Here is a 25,335-nt window from a genome sequence, read left to right as displayed (position 1 = left end):
AGTCTGCTCTTAGCCTCTGCTCCACCCAGTCTCCCAGGGGACCTGCCTTATAACAGGCACCATTTTCTTTAACCCTGGTGAGACTAGAGATGCCACATCCTTGTTTCTTCTCTGTCTGCTGGCCAGAGCCTCCCCCTGCTCCTGTGAGCCCAGCTCCAGATCTGCTGAGGCCACCACTAATCCTCCTGCCAATTGCTCAGGCACTTTTCAGGGTCCACACTCCTGGGAGAGATGCTGCCCTCTCTTATGGGGAGTGGGCAGCAGAGAGGGGGACCTTTAACCCCTGCCTGGATGGGGGGAAGGGTGGCTTCTGACTCTCTGGCCTTTACAGCAGGGAGGGAGACTGCTTTGGCAGGATTCATGGCTCCACCTTCAAAGTCCCTTTGCCTGTGAGCTGGGGGGGGGAGGGGCGGCATCCCTGCTCTCCCCCTGCTTCCCAGCTGCACTGAGAAGTTCTAGGCCAGCTTTCCTCACTTCCTCCCATTGGATGCCTCTGCCGGCTGAGCCCACGGCCCAGCCCTGCCCCCAGTCCCGGCTCTTCCCCACCCCAGGCCTGAGTTTAGGAACTGGAGAATAGACTGGGACCAGCCAGCAAAGGGAGGCCTTGGCATTTAGGGCCAAGCCTGGGGTTCCTGGGGTGGGTAGGGGTGGTGGGTAGAGTCCAGGAAGGAAACGCATAGGTGGAACAAAAGAGGAGGAAAGCAGGAGATCTCAGAGGCCTGGAGCAGCACCTTTGCTGTTGCTTGTCTCTACTGAGCACTTAGCATGTGCCAACCACTACCCTAAGTTATTTATATACTTGCACCGCCAGTCTGTAAAGTAGAAGTTATAATCCCCAGTTTACAAACAGGGAAACCGAGGCACGATTAGGCGTCTGTTTAACGGCACAGGGATTTGGCCGAATAGGGCTTTGAACCCAGCACAATCTTCTTCTCCCGGGAGCAGGAAGGAAGCTGACCTGGGAACCCCCGGGCAAAGGAGTGGCCCCAAGGGGAGGGGGGCCGGAGAACCCGCCGTCCGGGGGCCTCAGAGGGAAGAAGCAGCGTTCATTGTCAGGGTTCCTCGTCCCCCTGCAGGGACCGCAGGCTTCCGCGGCCGTCGGGAGCAGAGCCCTCCCCGAAGGAAGCCCGGTGGGAGGCGGCCTGGCGCGTCCCCACCCCGCCCCCCGGCGCCCGGGCCGCGACCGCAGGCGGCGAGGCGGAGCGAGCATGGCCGGGCCCCGGGCAGCGCCGCTCGCCGTCGTCCTGCAGCTCGCGAGCCTGGCCCTGGCCTCGGCGGCGGGCGGAGGTAGGTCGGGGCGCCGAAGGCCGGGGCGGGGGCCGGGGGCGCGGGGACGGGCGGCCTCTCCCGACCCCGCGAAGGGTGCGAGCGCCGCCCGGGCCGCCGCGGTCCTGGTGCTCCCCGTCGGGCCGGAGCCGTGGGGGGGCGCAGGGGGCTGAGGCCCGGGGCGGGGGCTTCCTGCAGGCAGCGGTGGGGGAGAGGCTGCCCCGGGATCTGGGAGTCTGAAGTTAATTATTTGTCTTGAGAAAGCGGGGAGGAAGGAGGCCCGCTCGGGGGGCTGACTTGAGCCCGTCTGGCCTTCTCCTGGGGGCGGGGGCTCAGGCCGGAATAGAGGGGTCGGCTCAAGGGCTTGGCCGCCGGCGGGGACAGGGGAGCCGCCCGGGACAGCTCCCCGGGGAGCAGTCGGGCTCTGTGAAACCGTCTCCAGCAAGCGGCTGGCCTATCTTCCCTGAGGGTCCCGAAGGACCCCCACCCTCTCCCTGACGCCCTTATTGTGCCTGCTTAAGTAGGCCTGGAGGAGTGGCCTGAGAGGAGGGACCGGGGGCGGGGGGTGACAAGTCCGATGGAGGGTATCTGGCGCTGAGACCTCATTTTCAGCCGCCCTGCAGGGCCCCGGGAAGCGCGCCCCCTACAGGAGCCACACCACCTTCGCGGTGACAGGCTACCCGCAAAGGGAGGCGATGGGGATGTGCACAAGAGGCTTGGGTGCCGGCCTTTGTTGGGGTGTTAGAACCCAGATGTGGGGAGTAGCGGGGCAGGCTGAAAAGATGGGTGGCGTTTGCAAAAGGTCACATTTGGACTTCCCGCTGGGAACTATCAGACGTAGAGAAGTGATGCCAGAGGTGAGCAGGTGGAGGCAGGGAGGACGCCTCTGATTCAGCCTCCCGAGTGGAGAGAGTGGAGAGGAGAAGAAGGAGGAGTGGGTCGAGGACAACTGAGTTAGACCAGAGGCTGATGCGTTGGGGGGTACACAAGAGGGAAACTGAGCCCCAGATTTCTGAGTCCGTAGGGATGGCAGCAACCAAGACAAGAAACTCAGGCAGGCCAAAACAGGTTTGGAAGAGAGAAGACAATTTAGGTTTCAAATTAGACTCTCCAGTCCTTGCTTGGAAAAGCCAGGGTGGGGAGTGGGTGACACGGCCTCTGCCTTACAGGACTGGTGTCTGCGAGAAACCCTTTTAGCCACCCCAGGCCTGGCCTCATTAATGAGCTGCCTCTGTAGGAAAGACCTTCCCCTCTCCCTCCTCTTCCTTATCCAGACCCTCCACTGCCCACCCTCACCCAGAGGAAGGATCTGGGCTATGGGATGTCCTCAGCGTCAGGCTACCCCCTCCCGGCAGCAAGAACCTCTGTCAGATGCAGAGTGGGGGGTCCCAAAGTGGGATCCCAAACCCCTCCACCACAGGCCCAGAAATAGTGGCGAGGCTGGGGGCGGGGTAGAGGTGGAGCAGAGGGAGCGGTTGCCCCTCCCTGTGCACATTCAGGAAGCAGTGCCTTTGCTGATGGGATGAGGACAGGATGAGAACAGGGGGTTGGAGGGCCAGGTCTGCTCACATGAGACCGCAGGCCCCTTAAAGCAGCCCCGCCTTTCATGCAGCATCTCTCTCTCCTGGGCTGCAACCTGCACAGGCTGCTCTAGTCTCTCCATGTCCCCAGCAGGTCAGGGTCCCTGGGGCTGATACCTGACAAAGGTTCTTGCTACTTGGGAAAGCTGGTCTGGGTGACTTTTGTCCACCTTCTCCCTTCTTCTTCCATGCTCTCACTCCAGCACCCTCACAGACCATATCTCTTCTCTGGAAGGTGGGTGGGCAGGTGGACAGGGGTAGGGCACAGGGTGACCCTCTTCCCCTGCATGGTTTGGAAGACAGGACCCAGGAAACCTTGTTAGCCCTTTACCCACAGGCCCACCTTGGATTCTTGTACCCCTCAGGTGGGGTCATCCTCAGGGAGCCCCCTGAGCTTGCTGACATCCAGGACTACCAGCAGCAGGAGCCAGCCCACTCCTCAGCCCCTGCTGGGGCCCCCCAGGAGCAGTGGCGCCCCCTGGAGGAACGGCTGGGAAGGCTGGAGGCCCAGATGATGGCACTCGGAGAGCAGGTACTGCTGGGGGCCTGTGAGTGTGGGCGGGGGAGGCAGGTCTTGTGGGTTTTTTTGTTTTTGTTTTTGTTTTTTTTTTAGGTCTTGTGTTGTTAAAGGAAAGCAGGGTTGGGTGGGAACTGAGCCAGCACCTCCTACCTTCCCCTCTACCCCTTTCCCCCAGAACAAGGAGCTGCAGGTGAGGGTGAGGCAGCTGGAGTCCTGTGAATGCCGCCGCCCAGCTTCTCCCCAGTGCCAGGGACTGGGGCGGGCCTGGCCTGAGGGTGCTGGCTGGGAGCCTGACACCTGCACAGTCTGTGTGTGCCGGGATGGGGCTGTGCACTGTGAGCCCAAGCCCGGCCTGCCCCATTGCCATGGTGAGTGCTGCCCTATCTGCCTGCCAGGACACCAAGGGATGGCTGTGAGTACCTGGGTGACAGCACTGTCTCCTCCCCAGGCTGCAGCCACCATGGTCAGGCCTATGGCAATGGGGAGACCTTCTCCCCAGATGCCTGCACCACCTGCCACTGCCTGGTGAGTTCCCGTGACCCACCTAGACATCACATATCTGTCCCCCTTACCTGCCTCACTTAAGTTATGCATCACTGCAGCCTGGTATGCTGGAAGTTAAGTGACGGGGTCCACCTGCCCCGCCTCCAACACCTTGCCACCAGTGGCTCTGGCTGATTCCAAGTGGCTCTATTTTCTGGAGCTCAAACCCCACCCCCCTTCTGATTTGGGCCTGGCAAACAGTGGCATGGAGGGCAGAGGGGATGGAGCTGCTTATCTTCCTACATCACCCCCTCAGCTGTGGCCCTTCCCTGTCCCTGCTCATCCATCTGTCCCTGTCATCTACCTGCCTCCTCTCCCTCACTTGGTTCCACATCCACCTTCTTCCAGCCCTTCCTTCCTCGCTTCTCTGTTGAGGAAGCTCTCAGTTTCCTTCCTAGGATCTCTCCATTCTAGAAACTTGCTAGCACCGGGAAGAGATGGTTTCTGGGGGTCAAGAGAAGCAGAAGATGATGGGGGTGGGGGTAGGATGTCTCTTTTCTGCCTTCGGACCAAAGGGAGCCCACGTACCCTGAGCTGCCTTGGCCTCCTGCTCCTCTGTTGTGTCCAGGCCTAGGGTAAGCTTTTGGTTCTGGAGGCAGGCCTTCCAGGGTTCTGATGTCTGTGCAGCCAAGGGTCTTCTTTCCCACAGGAAGGAGCCATAACCTGTACCCAGAAACCATGCCCAGAAGGACCCTGCCCAGAGCCAGGAGCATGCTGTCCGCACTGTGAGCCAGGTCAGCCTCCTGCACTCGTTCTGGGGCCCCCACAGCCATTGTGTGCTACCTTCCACCTGCCACAGGCTGCCTGCCCACTCACTCTGGCAGTAGTTTGGCGACTTCAGAACAGAAGCACAGGGGCACCTGGGTGGCTCAGGTGTTTAGGCATCTGCCTTCAGCTTGGGTCTTGGTCCTGGGGTCCTGGGATCGAGCCCCGTTTCAGGCTCCCTGCTCAGTGGGGTGTCTGCTTCTCTCTCTGCTCCTCACCTCGCTGGTGTTCTCTGTCTCTCTCTCTTTTGCTCTTGCAAATAAAATCTTTTTTAAAAAAACTCAAAAAACTGAAGCACAGTCAGCAAATACTGACTCTGGCCTGGGACTGATCCAGAACCTCTGTATGATCTTTTTCCTGCCCTCAGGGAGCTTCTAACATAGTTGAGAAGACAAACTGATAGCTAATATAACACAACATTTAAGATCCAATGACTAGATTAAAAGACCTATAGAGGGACGCCTGGGTGGCTCGGTGGTTGAGCGTCTGCCTTTGGCTCAGGGCATGATCCCGGAGTCCTGGGATCGAGTCCCACATCGGGCTTCGTGCATTGGAGCCTGCTTCTCCCTCTGCTTGTGTCTCTGCCTCTCTCTCTCTGTGTCTCTCATGAATAAATAAATAAAATCTTAAAAAAAAAAAGACCTATAGAAGGGCAGAATGTGGTTAGCTGCCAGAGGGGATGGCAGGAAGGCAGGGGAATCCACTCAAGTCTGTGTCAGGGTGGGCTTTACAGACAGTGGGTCATCTCAGCTGGATCTTCAAGGGAAAGTGAGATTTCACCAGAATGAGATAGCACTTAACAGCCCTTTGGACACAAGAACAGGGTGGGGAGAGATGTGTTGTAGGAAATCAGTCTGGAAAGGCCCAGTGGGAACAGATTGCTGCTATAAGCCCTGCAGTTTGTACTTTCTTCTGTGGGCAATTGGAGCCATTGAAGGCTGCAGAACCAGCATGGCTTGCTTAAAAGAGTGTTTTAGGAATATTCATCTGGTTTGGGCTAGATGCGAGAGACCGTTTAGCAGGCTAGTACAGTAGTCGTCTAGGCATGGAGCCAGGGATGGCAGTGGCAGCAGAGGGAGGGTGTTTCTAAAGCCCAGGCAGGAGCTGGGGACTGGTTAGATCCCATGGAATAGTGGGAGGCTAGGAAGGCAGTGAGTGGTGCCAGTGACATGAAGAGGAGTGGGAGGAGGTGGAGGCTGTGGCTTTGCTGGGAGATGTTACTAGCTCATAGTCAGGGAAATAGGGTTCTCAGATTTAGCAAATAAAATACGAGAGGCCTTGTTAAATTTGAATTTTACATAAACAACACATTTTTTTTTTAGTGTTAAGTACATCTAATGCAATATTTGGAACATACTTATACTAAAAAAGTATGGATTGTCTAAATGGAATTCAGATTCAACTAAGCATCCTGTATTTTATCTGGCAAGATAACAGCTAGTAGTATGAAGGATGGGTCAAGGGCTCAGGAGACCAGTGAGGTCTGGGGAGTCCTGGCCAGAGATGAGGAGTGGAGTCTTGGGAGTTGATGGATCACAAAGAAAAGGGACACACACGCACATGCACACACATAGAGCTTTCAGGATATGTGGTGCCTTAAGGCCACTGCTAGTTCACCTGATATCTTTGGTGAAGATTTTTAAAAAGGCACCCTTTTGGGGCAGCCCGGGTGGCTCAGTGGTTTAGCAACGCCGTCATCCCAGGGCGTGATCCTGGGGACCCAGGATTGAGTCCCACGTCAAGCTCCCTGCATGGAGCCTGCTTCTCCCTCTGCGTCTCTCTCTCTCTCTTCTCTCTCTCTGTCTCTCATGATTAAATAAATAAAACCAAAAATCTTAAAAAAAAAAGAAATAGAAAAAAAAAAGCACCCTTTCCTCAACACTTCTATCTATTGTAAAATAATGGAAATCTAATTGTTTGAGTTAGACAATTGACTGCCATCTGCTGGAAAGTTGTAGTAATTATAAAAATTTCTGTTTATTGCCTGAATGGTACCCTGTGATGTGGTACCATTGGAGGTGCTATGGGTCTCTAACATGGAGCTCCTGGCCTGGTTTTGCAGGCTGCCCTGGAGGCCACAGATCTGGGGAAAGGTGGCAACCAGAGCCCTGTGTCATCTGCACCTGCCAGGTAAGGGAATCAGAGGCTAGCCCAGCCACCACCCACGTCCCAGATGCCTGGCCTACCCCAGGCCTGGCCCCCAATCTGGGGGCCAGACAGAGCTGCTGCCACCCCCCAGGCGTCAAGGCCTACAGCCTGCTAGGCCCGCTAGGCCAGCAGAGTAACTCAGCTTGGGCAGTGGAGACAGAGGGAGGGCTCAGTGTTTGCCCTGCAGGCAGGGACTGTGCGGTGCCAGACGCCCTCATGCCCAGAGCTCAACTGCCTGGAGAGCTACACCCCGCCTGGGGAGTGCTGCCCTGTCTGCCGGCCAGGTGACCTCCCGCCCTGCCCTGCGCCTCCACCCCCTCAGCCCCTGAGGGTCCAGTACCTACTTGGGGTCATGCCTTCCCCGGGTGATGTCCACTCACCCTGCTCTCTGCTGACCAGCCTGTCATCCTGGCAACCCTCCCCAGGCTGTGAGTATGAGGGGCAGCCTTATGAAGAGGGTGCCAACTTCCTGTCCAGCTCCAACCCTTGTCTACAATGCTCCTGCCTGGTGAGTCCCCACTCCCTTTGTCCAGGCCCTGCTCCTTCTTATATACTCCTTGCCCTACCTTGGGCCATACCTGCTGCTCCTGCATCCCGTCATACACCTTCCAAGACCTGCTGCTGGTGAGGTTCACCTGCATGCCGGCCCCGTGCCCCGCCCCCAAGGATGTCCGGCCCTTGCCCACCTCCTCTCTGGGAGCCGGCCCCGGTGGCTTTACAGCTACCGGTGCATTACAGAGGAGTCTGGTTCGCTGTGTGCCTGTCAAGTGTCCACCCAGCCCCTGCCCTGAGCCGGTCCTGAGGCCTGGGCGCTGCTGCCCGACCTGCCGAGGTAAGGGCCCTGCTCCTGCCCTGGAACCCCAGGGCTGTTGCTCCATCTCTTCAACCCCTGAGCCCATTCTGCTGGCTCTGACCTGGGGGGGAGGCGCTCTGGTCAGTGGAGAAGCGATGCCCTATCAAGCCTGCTCTGGAGCTGAGCACGCCCGGGCTGATTCTGCCCTTGCCACTTCATGGCTGTGTGCCTCTGAGGGAGTTACTCTGTGCCTCAGGTCCCCATTGGTGTGGATAATGACACTAGACACCTGATAAATGTTGACCGTAATTATTAGATGCTATGTGCACGGAGACACAGGGTGGGCGCTCCAGGTGGACCACTAGGGGGTGACGCTGAGTCGCACACCAATACCATGGCAAAGGCAGGATGAGAAGCAGGTGCCAGGTACTGTGAAACTCAGGGGAAGGAGCCCTAATCCAGCCTGGACACAGGAAGGAAAGCGTCCAGCTAGGGCATTCCAGGAAGAGAGGCCAGCTTGCACGAAGGCGCAGGACTGACAGTGTGAAGTGGATGTGTGTGAGGTGGGAAGGTGCAAGCAGGCACAAATGGCCAAAGCCTACAGTGAGAGATGAGGAGGACCGAGAGCAGGGGAGGTGTGCATGGCCGCGCTGGGCCCTGGGAGCCTGCAGGAGTCTAGGCAGAGGCATGACCTGGTGTGGTCTGGGCTCAGGAGGCCCGGAGGGCATGTGGAGGAAGGTAGGAGCAGGCTGGAGCTGGCACTCAGGCTGGCTCCCACCAGGCTTCCTCTCTGCCCGTCTTCACCCCCACCCCAGGCTGTGTGGAAGGTGGCTCTCGCTGGGATCATGGCCAGGAGTGGACTGCCCCTGGGGACCCCTGCCGGATCTGCCAGTGCCTGGTGAGCCCCACCACTGCTCCCCCACCCCTCCCCTTCCCTGTCCCCAGGCCCACCATATTCATTCCTTCATTTCACTGGGCACATCCCATAGGCACTAGGAGAGGACAGAGCTGGGGAAGGCCAGACCCTGGGCACTGTGAAGGCAGAGACGGGGCTGTGCCTGTCTGCGTGCCAAGTTCTGAGCACAGTAGGAATGCAGCATGGGTTTGTGAATGACCTCAAAGAGCTTGCAAGCTCCAGGAGTGAGGGCAGGATATGACAGGCAGGAACAGTTCCAGGAAGAGAGAAATGCAGAGTACCTGGAGACGTCTAGAACTGTGCTGTCCAGTCTGTAACCATTACTGTGTGTGGCCACTGAGCCCTTGAAATGTGGCCGTCTGATCTGAGATTGGCTGTAGTGAAAAATACACATGGGATTTTAAAGAGTTAGTATGAAAGAAAGGAATGTAAAATATCTTATTAATGCTTTATGTTGATTGTATATTGAAATAACTTCTGGATATATTGAGTTGAATGGAATATGTTAAAATTTAGTTTTATCTGCTTCTTTCTACTTTTTGAAATTTGACTACGAGGGAATCTGAAGTGACTTGTGACTTGTGTTATGTTTCTATTGGACAGCACAGATCTAGAAAATCTTCATGGGAGGGGTGGTGTTTACCTAAGATCTTAAAGGGTGAGTAGAATTTAAGTAGGGAGAAACAGGAAAAGACGCTCCAAAATGTTTGTGCCCCCCTCAAATTCCTATGTTGACATCCTAACCCCCAAGGTGATGGTATTAGAAGCGGAGGGGGCTTGGGAGATATTTAGGTCCCGAGAGTGGAGCCTTCATGAATGGGATTCATGTCCTTGTAGAAGGGACCCCAAGGAGCTAGCTCCTCCTCTCTTCAGCCATGTGAAGACACAGTGAAAAGACAGGTGTCTAGGAACTTGGAAGCAGGTCCTTACCAGACACTCTGGCACCTTCATCTTGGACTTCCCAGCCTCCAGAACTCTGTGAACTAGATTTCTGTGGTTTGTGAGTCCCTCAGCCTATAGGATTTCATTACAGCAACCTGAATGGGCAAAGATACCAGGTGTGGGGAACAACAGTCCAGGCAAAACCTGGGGGTGGAAGCGGCGGAGGGACGTGGAAGCCTAACATCCAGGCAGGGCGCATACTGAGGAGGGCTGTATTTCCAGCCAGAGCCACGGAGCTCCCTGACAGCTTCCTAAGAACTGAGGACTCCACTGTGCAGGACATGGGGCACCCACCCGCTCTGCACCCATGTGCGTTCCCACCCTGTTCACACGGACCACCCATGCTCACACCTGTGAGAAGAATCACTCGCTGCCCACGTATAGGACTGACCATAGTTAGCCTCGATGCAGGTGGTGAACTCAAGGGGCGGTCTCTGTTTGGGAACAGCTCTGGGGAGTAGCGGCAGCTACTGTTTGGCAGCTTCCAGAGGTGGCTGTCACACCAGACACCATATCTCATTTCATTCCCATAACAGGCTACGAGGACAGGACTATTATTGTCTTTTTTCAGATGGGTAAACTGAGTCACAGAGAGCTTCAGGGTTAAACATATCTGGGTTAAACATCTGTATTAGTTTCCAAGGGCTGCCATAACAAAGGGCCACAAATAGATTGGCTTAAACAAGAGAAATGTATCATTTTGTGGTTCAAGAGGGCACAAGTCCAAGATCAGAGTGTCATCGGGCTGGTTCCTCTTGATAGCTGTGACAGAGACTGTTGTAGGCCTCTCTCCTGCTTCTGGTGGTTTGCTGGCAATCCTTGGTGTCCCTTGGCTTCTGCCTTCCCCTTCACATGCTGCTGTGTGTGTGTGTGTGTGTGTGTGTGTGTTCAAATTTCCCCTTTTTATAAGGACAGTTATTGGAGGGGACACCCCACTCCAGTATGACCTCATCTTAACCAGTAATTACATCTGCACCGACCCTGTGTCCCAGTAGGTTATGTTCTGAGGTGCTGGGGGCTAGGACTTCAACATATGAATTTGAGGGGACACAGTTTAAGCCATAACAATATCCAGTAAGTGGATCGCAAGGACTCAACTGCTCTTTCTGCCGCTTTTAATGGCCACTTCCTCTGCCCCCTCCCAGGAGGGCCACATTCAGTGCCGCCAGCGACAGTGTGCCAGCCTGTGCCCATACCCTGCACGTCCCCTGCCTGGCACCTGCTGCCCGCTGTGTGATGGTGAGTCGGTGAGGGGAGCCTGGAGTGGGGGTCCAGAAAACTCACGGCTGGCCCGGCCCAGTCTCCCATGAAGGCCATGACATGCTGCAGTGGGGTTCCTGAGAGGGGTCTGAGGCACCCTCTTCCCCAACAGGCTGTTTCCTAAATGGGCGGGAGTACCGCAGCGGAGAGCCGGTGGGCTCTGGGGACCCCTGCTCGCACTGCCGCTGCGCTGTGAGTGTGGCTGCCTGGCAGGGAGGGCCCGGCTTCCCAGCCTGCCTCTCGAACGCTGACCAGGCCCTGTTGGCAGAATGGGAGTGTCCAGTGTGAGCCTCTGCCCTGCCCGCCTGTGCCCTGCAGATACCCAGGCAGGACCCCTGGGCAGTGCTGCCCAGTCTGTGACGGTGAGCTGGGGACTCGAGTCACCAGGAGAGGGCTGAGCACTGGCCCAGGAGGGGCCCCTGGGGTGGGAGCAGGCATTTGGACCTATGGGAAGCCCCCTTGGACTGTAGGATGGGAGAAGTCCTTGATAAGCCCTGTCACCATGGGCGAGGGTCACGTTCTCACCTCACCTTCTTGTGACAAACTGGGCCCCAGGGGTGGAACTCTTGATCCTGGAGGCAGGGAGGCTGGAGCATCAGGAGGCAGAGTGGATGCCTCGAGGTGGTGTGAGACTTCTCTGTCAGCCTCCAGCTCTGTCCCCCGGTCCTCCTGTCCTCCCGTCCAGGCTGTGAGTACCAGGGACACCAGTATCAGAGTGAAGAGACCTTTAGACTCCAAGAGAGTGGGCGCTGCATCCGCTGCTCCTGCCAGGTAGCAGTCTCACCCTCTCACACCCCAGATCTCTCTCACTCCTTGAGGACCCTCACCCAGTGTCCCTCCTAGGCCGGCGAGGTCTCCTGTGAGGAGCAGGAGTGCCCAGTTGCCCCCTGCACACTGCCCGCCTCTGGCCCCCAGCTCTGTCCAGGTATGTGGAGAGGGTGAGAGGTAGGGGCAGCTTCAAAGGAGTGCTGCTTCCAGCCGCTGCAGATGGAAGGGCATTCCTTCACAGTAAGGGGGGCATTGCTGGGCCCACCAACCATTCCAGTGTGTGCTTAGAGGCCACCGTGGGGATGGCAAAGCCAGGGTCCTGTGGTCTGGGGAGGTCAGGGATGGCTGAAGGTGTCCAGGTTGCCATGGTGATAGCCCCCCCCCCCCTTGCTGCAGCCTGCGTTCTCGATGGAGAGGAGTTTGCTGAGGGGGTCCAGTGGGAGCCTGATGGCCAGCCCTGCACGGCCTGCTCCTGTCATGACGGCATGCCCATGTGTGGGGCTGTGCTCTGCTCCCCAGCTCCCTGCCAGCACCCTACCCAGCCCCCTGGTGAGAACTCCCCCCTGATCTGGCTTTCTTCCCCTGCTGTGTCCAGCCCACCTTGGTTAGCTGGGCTCTGACCAGTCTGCCCCACCCAGGTGCCTGCTGTCCCAGCTGTGAGAGCTGCACCTACCATGGCCAAGTGTACGCCAATGGGCAGAACTTCACAGATGCAGATAGCCCTTGCCATGCCTGCCACTGCAAGGTACCTCCTCTGGCTTGCCACTGCCCTGCTGAGCCCTTCCTGGGGCCCGGCCCCATTGCCCTCTTCCCTGCTCCCAGGATGGGACTGTGAGGTGCTCCTTGGTTGACTGCCCTCCCACAACTTGTGCCAGGCCCCAGAGTGGACCCGGCCAGTGCTGTCCCAGGTGCCCAGGTATGTGCTTCTTACACCTGTCTGGCTTTTGGGCCCTAGACCCAGCGCTCCCATGGCCCCATGGGCTTGGCAGATACCTTAAAAAACAACAGCCTTCTCAAATTGTTTCCAGTCTGACACAGCTTGGAACTCTCTGGATCTCACAGGGTATGGGTGGGAGGGAGAGTAGAGATTTATTAATCCCTCATGTTACTATACGACCCTTCCCTCCGACTCTATTTCCTCTTCCAATACCCCCACCAGTCAGATATACTTGTGTATCTATCAGTATAAAGCAGGTTCATGCCACAAACATTTGGGTCTGGCATGTGGGAGGCTGGCTGCTGGCATGCAATGTGACCTGAGCCCTGCCCTCGTGGAGAGTCTGTGTCAGGGTATGTATCACAAACACATGCATGCATGAGCTTCTTGGCTTTCCACCCTCAGAGACATGCACACATGCCTGCAGGTGAATGGGCTCAAATACACACACACACACACACACACACGTGTGTGCTCAGAGTGATAGCCACACTGGCAATATACAGACTCCTCCTCCACTCTCTCCATGGTGCTTCCTAGTGACCTTTCCTCAGTGGCTCTGGACTCCAAAGATAGATGGGCTCTCAGTCCACTCCAAGAACTGTCAATCCTTGCCCCACTCTCCTGCCCCTTTCCACTACCCCAATGCTCAGACTGCATCCTGGAGGAACAAGTATTTGTGGATGGCGAGAGCTTCTCCCACCCCCGGGACCCCTGCCAGGAGTGTCAATGTCGGGAAGGCCATGCCCGTTGCCAGCCTCGGGCCTGCCCCAGGGCCCCCTGTGCCCACCCTCTGCCTGGGCCCTGCTGCCAGAACAACTGCAATGGTGAGGTGGATGGGATGGAGAAGGAGGGGTGGTCTTCTTGGATGGTTGGTCCCATCTGTGGGCTGGAAGAGCTGGAAGGGCGGCATACCAGGGAGGAGTGGGGCCCCTCCCAGGCCTATAGCTGCCCCATCTCCCAGGCTGTGCCTTCGGAGGGAAAGAGTACCCCAACGGAGCCGACTTCCCTCACCCCTCTGACCCCTGCCGTCAGTGTCACTGTCTGGTCAGTCCGCCCCCCCCCCACCCCGGGGTCCAGGGGAGTAGGGGTGGGACTTGGGAAACCTGGACAGGTCCCCCAAGTGGCCGACAGAGACAGAAGGAGCGGGGACGCCCTCTGCCTCCCACCACTAAGCCGCCCGGCGCGCCGCGCCCGCCTGTTGCAGAGCGGAAGCGTGCAGTGCCTCGCCCGCCGCTGCCCGCCGCTGCCCTGTCCAGAGCCGGCCCTGCTGCCCGAAGAGTGCTGCCCGCAGTGCCCCGGTAGGCGGCGCACCCCTGGGGCAGATCCAACCCCGACAGGGGGCGCCTCCCCTCCCGGCTCTCCCGCAGCGCCCTCCTCCGGCTGCCCGCGGCCGGGGGGCGGGGGTCCGGCCCGGCTCCTGGAGCATTTCTCCCTGCCCGGCGACCCCTGCCGCCGCTGCCTCTGCCTCGCCGGCTCCGCGTCCTGCCAGCGGCTGCCCTGCCCGCCTGCGCCCTGCGCCCACCCGCGCCGGGGACCCTGCTGCCCCTCCTGCGACGGTAACGCCTCGGCGGCACCCCCACCGCCCCCGTCCCCTGTTCCCTCCAACTCTGCCCCGGCGGGAGCCTCGCCCTACCTGGTCCCCTCTTTTTCCGTGTCCCCTTCTCCAGCCCCCAACGCTGCGCCAGCCCAGCATCCCCCTCCCTCCAAGCCCACCACTCCCACGTCGGGGTTCTCACTAAGCATGTGGGGGGACAGCGCCTAGTCCGCCTGGCCTGGGAGGCTGTGGGCCCGGGGGACAGCCACCACGACCCCCGCCCCCGCTCCTTCCCTCCTCGCCTGCCCCCCTAGGCTGCCTGTACCAGGGGAAGGAGTTTGCCAGCGGGGAGCGCTTCCCTTCGCCCACTGCCTCCTGCCACGTCTGCCTCTGCTGGGAGGGCAGCGTCAGCTGTGAACCCAGGGCCTGTGCCCCTGCTCAGTGTCCCTTCCCTGCCAGGGATGACTGCTGTCCTGCCTGTGATGGTGAGGGGCAGGGGACCGTGGGGATGAGGGGCTGGGAGGGCTGGGCCAGCAGAGTCTATCACCTAACAAAAACAGCTGATGCTATTTGGCTGTGTGACTTCGGACAAGTTACATAACCTCTCTGGGCCTACTTTTTCTTTTTAATTAAAAAATACATTTTAAAAAGCTGTAGTTTTGTAAAATACGCATTACTACCTTAACCATTGGTAAATGTAACCATATCTCCTATAAAAAAGAGACAGTTGAACAAGATCCAATTTCCCAGTCTTTGGTCATTCTTGTACTAGCCTAGCAATATTGCTACATACCCCTCTATCACCTATAATTTTATTTAGTTAACTGTCTTTCTTCAAATTAATTTTTAAATTTAAATCTTTTTAGAAAAGAGTCTTTATATCATACTGTCAATGAATTCGATTTGCCAGGAATGAAGATTACCATCAATATTAATACAGTTAAACATAAAACATTAAATTCAAGTCAGACACTTTTGCCTGCCAAGGCTTTGAGATGGAGACTCTTTATTTTCTGTTAAGACTTAATTTTTTCTTTATGGCAGTTTTAGGTTGCCAGCAAAAGTGAGAGGGAGGTACAGAGATTTTGTATGTACTCCCTGGCCCCTCACCCAGCCTCCCTCATTATCCACATCCCCCACTGGAGGGATGCATTTGATGCAGTTATAATTGATGAGCCAACACCGACACATCATTATCACCTGAAGTGCCCTCTCTTTTTAAAAAGGTCAGCAAGAGTCAAAAAGCTGCTGGGGTCAAGGCTGCCAACACCTCAGGATCCCTCCCTGTCTCTGATTAATCAGAGGGCTTGAAAGAGTAATGGAAAGAGGATACCTTGAACCATATCTCCCAAGCCATCCTGGGCTATTTCTAGCTCTCAGATTGGGAACATTGATGCCTTCTGGCCAGGCAGTGGCCTGCTGGGTATTTAACTTTAGGGACAGATTCTGTGTGGGTCTTTCCCAATAGATTGCAGGCTTAAAAGGGAGGAAGTTGGCCCTTTGGCCAGTCCCCCCACGCCAGACTCCTCTGACCCCCTTCCCCTGCCTGGCTCGAGTCCTTCCCTCCCACAAGTTGCTGTGTCTTTGAGGCCCCAGCTCGGGCCCAAGGGCCCAAGCTCGGAATGGAAGCAGAGGACTGACTGTTCATCCCTCTCCCTTTCTGCCCTTTGCCTGCCCCTCCCCATCCTTTCTTGAAGGTTGTGAGTATCTAGGGGAGTCCTACCTGAGCAGCCAGGAGTTCCCGGATCCCCGAGAGCCCTGCAATCTGTGCACCTGCCTCGGAGGCTATGTGACCTGTGGCCGCCGGCCCTGTGAGCCTCCGGGCTGCAGCCACCCGCTCACCTCAGCTGGACACTGCTGCCCAACCTGCCAGGGTAGGACAGCACCTGCCCTTCCTGCCCCTTCTGGAGCTCTGGGGGGCCTAGAGTCCCCCCTCTCCTGAGATAGCCACACAGCAAACCCACAGCCTGTACTCTCCTCACACCACACCCAGGCCCTCCTGTCTGTCCCTGCCGTCACCTCAGACCAGTGGTTGTGTTCGTTAAAAAACTGGTCCTTGTGTTTCCAGAACTTCCTGCTCTTTAATTGTCTCGTCACCTTCCTCAAATGTCACATCACCAGATTCCACCCATTTAGTGGCCCCCAGACCCTAGAGTCACCAGTCACGAGGGGCAGCTTCCTTCCCTCCCGGCTCCTTTTGCCCATGATCCCGAGCCCAGCCCACCTCTTGCCTTCATTTCCAGGAGTGCCCTTCCTCACCTCCTCTGCCCATGGGCCCTGCAGACAGAAGCTCACCAGCAGTTTTAGATCCCACCTCCAGTCCTCACTCCCGTCATGCCTGCCCCTCTCAGCAGCCAGGCAATGTCTCTCTTCCCACCTTCACCTTGGTGGCTGCTGCAGGCCACACTTGATGTCTCCCGTCTATGTCGGCTTTGGTGGAGGTCCCGGGGCCCAGCTGTATGTGTGGCCATGGAAGGCTGCATTCATGGCTGCTCTTTATGTTTCCTCCTCTGCCAGGGTGCCTCTATCACGGGGTCACTGCAGCCTCTGGAGAGACCCTTCCTGACCCACTTGACCCCAGCTGCTCCCTCTGCACCTGCCAGGTGAGGTGGCCTTTTGGAATCTTGGTAACCTTCCATCCCTCAATCCTCCTTTCTGGCCAGGAAGGCCATGTTTCCTCCCACCCCGTCTCACAGGGTACCATCTGGTGGAAGGCAACTGGGCCAAGGGATGGGGGTTGGAACCTGGCAGGCTCAGTACGGGCACCCCACCCTAGGGCAGTGTGTAGCCTCATTTGAGGTGGTGAGACATGGAGTCAAGAAGTGGCAGTGTGACCTCTCTCCCCCAGGAAGGATCCATGCGCTGCCAGAAGAAGCCGTGTCCTCCGGCTCTCTGCCCCCACCCCTCTCCAGGACCCTGCTTCTGCCCTGTTTGCCACAGTGAGCTGCCTTCCACTTGCCCCAGTCTCCCCCTGCACCCTATGCTCGTCCTCATCCCTCCCCGCCTGTGTCTACCAGCCTGAGGCTGCACAGGGCAAGGTGGCATAGCCCTTTGCCCAGGAAACATGTTTCCCACAGACTGCCTCTCCCAGGGCCAGGAGCACCGGGACGGGGAAGAGTTTGAGGGGCCCCCAGGCAGCTGTGAGTGGTGTCGTTGTCAGGTAGGTAGGGAGGGAGCACAGTGGTTAGCAGTGGGGGCAGGCCCACAATGCCTCTGGGGTACCTGGCCTAGGGGGCAGGTCAGGGAACCCACATCTCCTGCAGGCTGGCCAGGTCAGCTGTGTGCGGCTGCCGTGCCCTCATCTGTCCTGCCCGCTCCAGGTCACGGAGCAGGGGAGCTGCTGCCCTCGCTGCAGAGGTATGCCCGGCCCCATGTGGCTGCCCCCTTGCTTTTGCCCCTGGGTCTGATGCCCTGTACCTGCCCCTCCTTGCCCTCCTAGCTCTCCCTTGCCCCCCACCCCCGCCCTCCGCCCTGCTGGCCCTGCCACACCTTGGCCCTTGAACGCTCCTCCTTGGTAGTCTTCAGTTCTTCCTTCCTCTCTCTGCCCCTGGCCTGGCCAGACCATCACCCCCTCAAAACTGCCCCGCTTCATAACCACACTCTATTCATCATCATCATAATGACGATTAACATTTGTTGAGCTCTGCACTCGACACATATCTCATTTAACCCACACACGATCAGATAGGTACTGTGATTATTGTCATTTTACAGATGAGAAATCTGAGGTACAGTGAGATAACATATAACTTGCCTGTGGTCATGCAGCTAGTAGGTGGCAGTCAGGATTTACATCTTCACTGTCTGGTACTAGAATATGAGCCTTTCGTAGGCTGCCTCTTGGCCCTTGCCCCGAACACTGCTCAGCAGGGTATAGCTTCCACAGAACTGTCACAGCATCTCATGTGCCCTTGAGGTAGGCAAGACAGATGAAATCCCCATTTAACAGGTGAGGAGATTGATGCTTGGAGAGGTTGTTACCTTGGGCACAAGCTTAGCAATGGAGCCTTTCATTCTTTCCACATGCACTTATTACACACCTGCTGCATGCCAGGTACCGTTGCTGGTACTGGGCTCCTATTTGTTGTAGTCCTTGGTCTGGCAGGCAAGCACGCATGGAATAGGATAAGAACCCAGGTGTTCTGACCCTCACCCCGGGCCTTTCCCCTGCACCAAGACAGGAGCTCTGTCCCAGGCCACCTTCCTACCACATCTGTGCAGATCCCTCTCCTGGTACCCACATGCCCTGCTGACCACCCAGGGTTGGGGAGACAAGGGCATACATGCGGAACCAAAGACTCAGAGCTCACCCCTGCTCACCTGGGATGCAGGCTGCCTGGCTCATGGGGAGGAGCACCCTGAAGGCAGTAGCTGGGTGCACCCCAAGAGCCCCTGCTCCTCCTGCATGTGTCATGAGGGCGTTGTCACCTGTGCCCGCGTCCAGTGTATCAGCTCCTGTGCCCAGCCCCACCAAGTGCTCAGTGACTGCTGCCCACGATGCTCTGGTACTGGAGCCTGGGGACCGGGTGAGGGAAGTCAGGGAGGCAGCCCCTGGTCAACATCTCCCTCCTTTGAACTGGGCTGGGCGGCAGAGACGGGCTATTCTAGAAGTGAGCCCCATTCTTGCACACACACCCCTGGAGCTGGGGGGCACTGTGGGGACAGATGACCCTGCCCCCTGGCATTCCTGCCAGCCTAAAGCCTCCCTGGTCCTGTTCTGCTTCTGCCCCCCACCCCAAGACTGTGAGCATGAGGGCCACAAGTATGAACCAGGGGAGAGCTTCCAGCCTGGGGCAGACCCGTGTGAAGTATGCCTCTGTGAGGTGGGTGACGGCAACATCAAGGGGGGAGCCTGGACCCTGTGGGGAGCAGGCACTGTGGGGGTCAGAGACAGGACTGTGCCCCTGTGGCCAGAAGGTGAGGCAGGACTTGGAGTGAAGAGCTAAGCAGGGCCAGGAAGTGTGGAGTGGGATGGGCACCAAGTGTGGGGAGTTGGGGAGGCAGGCAGTGGGAAAACCCTCCTGGCTGGGGTGTAGGGTGGGTATGTATGGGAGGTAGGGGAGACACCTGGGAAGTGGTTGGGGGGCATGTTAGGGAATTGCCATTTGGAGCAGATGTTCAGTGGCCTATGTGTGGAGACTTGGCAGGCAGGGGAGGAGGATGGCATATAGGAGGGTCAACAGCCACATGAAGGTTCAGGCCCAAGTAACTGGAGAGAGAAGGGGACGTCACCTCTGGGAATTAGAGCATGGGGTGAGGGGCACCCTGGGGAGATGGGGAGCCTCACTGGAGTTTAACCTGCCCAAGACATATCCAGGAGGAGGCGCAGCAGACAGATGGAAGGGCCTGGAGCCCAGGGAAAGAGGGTGTCTCTCAGCTTTCAGGGCCTGGGACCCACCCACCTTTGCTCACTTGTTTTTGTAGCTGCAGCCTGAGGGACCCCCCAGCATTCAGTGTCACCGACGGCAGTGTCCCAGCCTGGTGGGCTGTCCCACCAGCCAGGTCCTGCCCCCTGGGCCCCAGCACTGCTGCCCCACGTGTGCCCGTGAGTTCCCGGGATATGGGGGTAGAAAAGAGGGTAGGACTGCCACTCTCAGAGTGATACTAGAAGAGCCAGCCAGCTCTCCTCTGCAGCCTTAGCTCTCACTCTTACCTGAGTCCAATGGACTATTCTGGAAGCCCATGCCCTGGCAGGTGAGGCCTGCACCCCACCACCCCCAACCTAGGAGAAATGGGGAAACTGGCGGAGATCCCTGGACTCTGAAGCCCGGCACAGTTTGTGGAGCATCTTGCCCAGCAGGTGGCGATGGAGGCAGGAGTTTTGTCCGCTGCTGGTTTCTTGAGAGCAGTAATGGGGAGACCAGAGAGGCCACAGGGATGGGGAACAGTTCTTACCCACACTTGCTAGGATGTGCTTCAAGGGGAGAGAAGAAGACCAAATTTATTAAGCATCTACTGCATTCTAGACACTGTACTTGGTGCTTTTAATAAACAGTATCCCATTTAATTCTCTGTTGCCCACTGAGGGGTATTGTTCCACTTTTACAGATGAGAAAACTGAGGTTCAGAGAAGTTGATTAGTCTGCCCAAAATGGCACAGGCACTCAATGCTGGAGCCAGGACTAGAACCTGGGGTCCCCACCTGGCTCTGCTTCCTCATGCCCTTTTAACCAGGTAATAGGAAAGGAAATAGCCGAAGAAGCAGACAAGGTGTCCTGATGGTCTGTAGTGACCTCAGGCTAAGGAAGCCACACCCTGTCCATCTCCAGGCCTTCCACCCTAGTAGTCTGCAAAGTTCTTTTTAAAAAGTCCAACCTTTTCTTTGCCCCAGAAGAAAGAGGACTTATCCTCTTGGAATCAAGGTGTTGGGCATATGAGTATGCCTAGGCCTAGAAAGTCTGGGGACACAGTGGGTAAGTGGGCTTTTGCCCCCTGATTCCCCCTTCCACCCCCAAAGCTGAGTTCCTGTCTTCACAGAAGCGCTGAGTAACTGCACAGAAGGCCTGCTGGGGTCTGAGCTGGCCCCGCCGGACCCTTGCTACACCTGCCGGTGCCAGGTGAGCCCTTCTGCCTCGGGGACTCCCAAAGCTCTGTCTTCCTCCCTCATAGGCTGTGGCAGCCACTCCTCTCCTGTGGCAGGTCCAGGCTCCCCAAGGACCCAATGTCCACGCACTTACCTTGAGTATCATAGCTGCCTAAGTCTACTCCCAACACCCTGCTCCCTCCCTCTACCGATGGTGTTCATATGTCCTTCCACAGGATCTAACGTGGTTCTGCATTCGCCAGGACTGTCCTGAGCTCAGCTGTCCCCCATCAGAGCGCCATACCCTCCCTGGGAGATGCTGCCCCGAGTGCCGAGGTGAATGCCAGCCTTACCTGCATCCTCTTAGCATGAGCCCTGGGATAGACAGGAAGGGTGGCATCCAAAGGCTAAGTGGGCGACCTGGGGTCTATACTCCAAATGCAGTCTTCGTTCTTTTGTAGAAGTGAAGAGTGGTTCACTGGAGTGTAGAAAACAGAGGAAAGCAGGGAATGACCTCTGGATTCTCAAGGCCTCGCGCGAGGCTTATCAGTGGGCTCAAGGACTTCAGGCCCACTGGCCAGGCATTGCTCTGAGCTGGCAGCTGGCCCATGGGAAGGTTCCAGGCTCTGGCTCTTTGGGCTTTCGGGACCTTTCCCATTTCCCAAATACTGGCGTAGGGCCTGCCATCTAGTAGGTCATCTGGATGCCCATCAGGGTGTTAGTAGAATGGTGTGGGCACCTGGCTGCGGTGGGCCTTCAGGGTAAGCTTCAGAGAGGAGGATGCAGCTGGAAAGACAATGCTCCCCCATCCTCATTTCTTCCTGCTCAGAATGTGTGGTGGAGGCCGAGGGCCGGAGAGTGGCAGATGGAGAGAGCTGGCAGGACCCTAGCAATGCTTGTGTTACTTGCACCTGCCATGTAAGCTGGGTGGTAGGCGGGCATGGGGTGGGGCGGAGGGCCCTACAAATGGCTAAAGGGAGGAGTCTCAAGACACTGGGCCAGTGAATATGGGGTATTTGAGATAATTAGAAAAAGCCCCCCCCCCCCCCGACCGGGAGAGTGGGCAGCGGCATCCCTGTGCTGGGCAGGGAGCTAAGAGCTGGCTTTCATCCCTCACTTGAACATGAAGTGGGTGTTCTTGGGCAGGGGCAGAGAGAAGGGGCTGCTGCCTCAGAAGGTGACCCAGAGGGCCCCGAGAAGTATGAGGCCAGGGGCCCCAGGCCCTGCACAAAGTCCCTAGAGCAATAACATCTGTCCTCAGCGGGGTCAAGTGGAGTGCGACCTGGAGGAGTGCCCCGCCCTCTCCTGCCCCCACGGCTGGGCGAAGGTGCGAGAGGCTGGCCGCTGCTGTGACCGATGCCAAGGTGCCAGCCAGACGGTGGGACTTGGGGACGAGCGAGACCCAGTGCGAGGGACAGGCAGTTGACCCTCCCCCGCTCCTGTCCCCTCAGCCCCCGCCCGGTCGTGCGAGCACCAGGGCCGGGCGGTGGCCCCGGGGGAGCGCTGGGCCGTGGACCTTTGCACCACCTGCTCCTGCGTGGCCGGCACCGTGCGCTGCCAGAGCCAGCGCTGCCCGCCGCTCTCCTGTGGCCCCGTGAGTGCCGCGGCCGGGGCGGTGGGGGCGGGGGCACGTGGCAGCGCGGTCCTGGGAACCCGGCGGGAGAAGGCAGGGCGTGGGTAGTGGCGGCCGCGCGGGGAGCGGACGGGGCCCCGGGGCTGTGCGGCTCCAGGCGCCGCCACAAGGAGGTGCCCTGAGCCCGCTCGCGCTGAGCCCGGAGCGAAGCTGGAGTCCCGGGAGACTCCGGGCGATCCTCGGTCCCGGGGGATCTGCGTGGGGCACGGCGGGGAGCGCGATGTGTCTGACCAGGGTCTGGGCTGAGGCCAGGACGAGGCCCCGGCCCTGAGTCCCGGCGGCTGCTGCCCCCGCTGCCTGCCGCGCCCCGCCTCCTGCATGGCCTTCGGAGACCCTCACTACCGCACCTTCGACGGCCGCCTGCTGCACTTCCAGGGCAGCTGCAGCTACGTGCTGGCCAAGGACTGCGGCCGAGGGGACTTCAGGTGCGCAGCCCCCTCCGCCTTCCCCCTAACTCCCTACACCTGGCCCTGCTGACCGCTGCACCTGGGCCTCTCACGCCACAGCGTGCACGTGACCAACGATAACCGGGGCCGGAGGGGTGTGGCCTGGACCCAGGAGGTGGCGGTGCTGCTCGGAGGCGTGGCAGTGCGGCTGCTGCAGGGCAAAGCGGTCACGGTGAGCAGAGCTGAGCACCCGGCGGCGAGCATCGGTCCTCGCTGTCCACTCGACAGTCCCGACTTCGCCCCTCCTCCTGCCTCCCTCCTCCAGGTGGACGGGCGCCCGGTGACCTTGCCCTTCCTACTGGAGCCGCTGCTGTACGTGGAGCTGCGGAGACGCACCTTGATCCTGCATGCCCAGCCCGGGCTCCAGGTGCAGAGCCAGGGCCAGGGGGCGCGTGGGAGCTTCCGACCTGCTCAGGCCTCTGGATCTGTGTAGAGGGAATGGGAATACCAGCCAGGTTCAGGGCCAGATCAGGCCAGGGAGGTGAGAAAGTTCTGCTGAATTCCGAGGGGAAGAGAGGAATCATGGTCAGACACCTTGGGTGCAATGAAAGGCATTCTGAGCCTAGTTTCTAATCTTGGTTCCACCACCGACACACTGGGACTCAGGCCAGTACCAACCCCCTCTGAGCCTGTTTTCTCCTTGGTAAAAAGGGGGAAAGATTGGGGGGGATGTCAGCCAAGGTCTCCTAGCTGACTTCTGAGATTCCTTCCAACTCCCATGTGAAAGAGTACATTTCACCCTGCCTTTGGCAAGAAGTACAATTTGTAAATTCATAAAATAAGGCTTGTCCGTATTTCTGATCTGGACTCTAATTGTGCTCTATCCTCTGTGAGGTCCTAATGCCCACGAGAAAGTGAATTTCTGGAAGTGGGTTGCATTTCATCAGGGGCCCAGCTCAGGGATGCCAATGGGAGAAGGTGCCCTCCTGCCAGAGTTGTGGGCATGCCTTCTGTTTGCCCAGGACTCACAGCATGTGCCAACTTGGCTTTGGCCAGAGCAGCCTCCTTTCCATGGGGAGCCTCTACCCACCCATTCTCCTCCCCTACAGCATGGAGTGTCTTGACAACACCTGTGGCCAGGTTGGGGTCCCTACCTTTCCCCATTCCTCAATCCCAGCCTCTCAGCACAGGTGCTGTGGGACGGGCAGTCTCAAGTGGAGGTGAGCGTGCCTGGCTCCTACCATGGCCAGATGTGTGGGCTCTGTGGGAACTTCAATGGCTTTGCCCAGGATGATCTGCAGGGCCGCGAGGGGCTGCTCCTGCCCACAGAGGCTGCGTTTGGGAATAGCTGGCAGGTGAGTGGCACAGGAGCTGGGTAGCCGAGAGAGGCATAGTTGAGTGTGAGTCTTAGAACAGCCCTTCTATATAGAAAGTGGGGGGACACAGTTGGGCTTTGCAGCTTCAGGATGATTTGCGGGCTTCTTGCCTGTCCTGGTGCTGGGGAGGCAGGATGGCCCTTTGAAAGAGGCATCATCTAAATCCACAAGTCCTGCCTTGCCACTCACTGGCTGTGTGACCTTGGATAAGCCACTCATCTGCTCTGGGCCTTGACTTGTTCATCTGTAAAATAGGAACAAGAGAAAGTAGGTGGTGTTCCCTTTGCTATTCTTGTGGGGGGTGGGGAGGATTGAAGCTAAACCAAATTATTTGGTGGAAAGTGTTTTGAAGAACATAGCACACAAAGGTCAGCTGCCAGTGAATGCTGTCACATCAGGGTCACTCTTCCCACCTAGGTCCCAGAAGGGCCTGGACCTAGTCGGCCGTGTTCCAAGGGCCGTGAGGTGGACCCGTGCAAGGCAGCAGGTTACCGTGCCCGGCGTGAGGCCAATGCCCGCTGTGGGGTGCTCAAGTCCTCCCCGTTCAGTCGCTGCCATGCTGTGGTGCCGCCAGAGCCCTTCTTTGCCGCCTGCGTGTATGACCTGTGTGCTTGTGGCCCTGGCTCTCTGGCTGACACCTGCCTCTGTGACGCCCTGGAAGCCTATGCCAGCCACTGTCGCCAGGCAGGGGTGACGCCTGCCTGGCGGGGCCCCACGCTTTGCGGTGAGGGGGCAATGCCCTGCGCATGCTGGGGAAGAGGGTGGCGCAGAGGGCTCAGGTCTGGATGGGGTAGGTACCGGGAGGGCCGCCGGCGTGCCCCCGTGACCCTGACTTCCACTCCACTTGCAGTGGTGGGCTGTCCCCTGGACCGAGGCTTCGTGTTCGATGAATGTGGCCCACCCTGTCCCCGCACCTGCTTCAACCAGCACATCCCCCTGGGGGAGCTGGCAGCCCACTGTGTGAGGCCCTGCGTTCCCGGCTGCCAGTGCCCCGCAGGCCTGGTGGAGCACGAGGCCCACTGTATCTCACCTGAGGCCTGCCCCCCAGTCCAACTCACTGGGGACCGACCACCCACACCTCTGCCCAGCCCCAGCCAGTAGCCCCAGGGGGCACCCTGAGCCAGGATGACCCCAGGACTCATCAGGTCAAAAGCCTCCCCTTGGAGAACAGCTCTTGCCGTGGCCAGAGCCATGGAGAGAGTGTCCCACCCAGACCCTGGGAGCCTGGGCCTGTGTTCCACAGAGACCTCACTATGTTCAGTCAGAAGCAGTAAAACTGGGGTCTCTCCTAAGGCATACTTGTGTGTCTGTGTGTTTTCTCCTGGTGCGGGGATGGTGGCAGCTGTGGGAACTGTGGGGACTGAGCCCTACATCCTGCTCACTTCTTGCACCTGCCTAGGCTGCCCTCACCTGCCATACCCTGGTGTTACCTGGGAAACCCT

General features: G+C 58.2%; 1 protein-coding gene across 6 annotated transcripts; it reads left to right on the top strand.

The window, feature by feature from the left end:
- Nucleotides 1-1,186: 1,186 nt before the first annotated feature.
- Nucleotides 1,187-25,191, top strand: KCP (kielin cysteine rich BMP regulator). Of its 6 annotated transcripts, XM_077857281.1 has the most exons (41): nucleotides 1,187-1,287; nucleotides 3,212-3,378; nucleotides 3,542-3,734; nucleotides 3,815-3,891; nucleotides 4,559-4,643; nucleotides 6,737-6,804; nucleotides 7,010-7,106; nucleotides 7,248-7,330; nucleotides 7,561-7,654; nucleotides 8,431-8,513; nucleotides 10,619-10,712; nucleotides 10,846-10,925; nucleotides 11,002-11,095; nucleotides 11,419-11,504; nucleotides 11,577-11,658; nucleotides 11,898-12,050; nucleotides 12,140-12,246; nucleotides 12,324-12,417; nucleotides 13,092-13,265; nucleotides 13,403-13,485; nucleotides 13,646-13,997; nucleotides 14,290-14,460; nucleotides 15,673-15,849; nucleotides 16,493-16,578; nucleotides 16,824-16,914; nucleotides 17,053-17,135; nucleotides 17,239-17,332; nucleotides 18,307-18,480; nucleotides 18,716-18,798; nucleotides 19,400-19,520; nucleotides 20,453-20,532; nucleotides 20,735-20,834; nucleotides 21,328-21,416; nucleotides 21,760-21,862; nucleotides 21,950-22,092; nucleotides 22,384-22,556; nucleotides 22,638-22,749; nucleotides 22,843-22,944; nucleotides 23,708-23,872; nucleotides 24,311-24,617; nucleotides 24,744-25,191. In XM_077857281.1, the coding sequence occupies exons 1-41, from the start codon at nucleotides 1,209-1,211 to the stop codon at nucleotides 24,992-24,994; spliced, it is 5,130 nt and encodes a 1,709-aa protein (XP_077713407.1). In that variant the 5' UTR covers nucleotides 1,187-1,208; the 3' UTR covers nucleotides 24,995-25,191. The 6 variants fall into 6 exon arrangements, 5 of the variants coding, with proteins under 5 accessions (XP_077713407.1, XP_077713408.1, XP_077713409.1 ...); XR_013357118.1 differs by lacking the exon at nucleotides 24,744-25,191 and having other exon boundaries at nucleotides 23,695-23,872; nucleotides 24,311-24,449; XM_077857282.1 differs by lacking the exon at nucleotides 18,307-18,480.
- The last annotated feature ends 144 nt before the right edge of the window (nucleotides 25,192-25,335 follow it).

Source organism: Canis aureus, chromosome 18 (assembly GCF_053574225.1).
Source record: "Canis aureus isolate CA01 chromosome 18, VMU_Caureus_v.1.0, whole genome shotgun sequence".
Lineage (NCBI taxonomy): Eukaryota > Metazoa > Chordata > Mammalia > Carnivora > Canidae > Canis > Canis aureus.
Note: the sequence above shows the minus strand (reverse complement) of the source record. Positions and strands in the feature narration are given on the sequence as shown.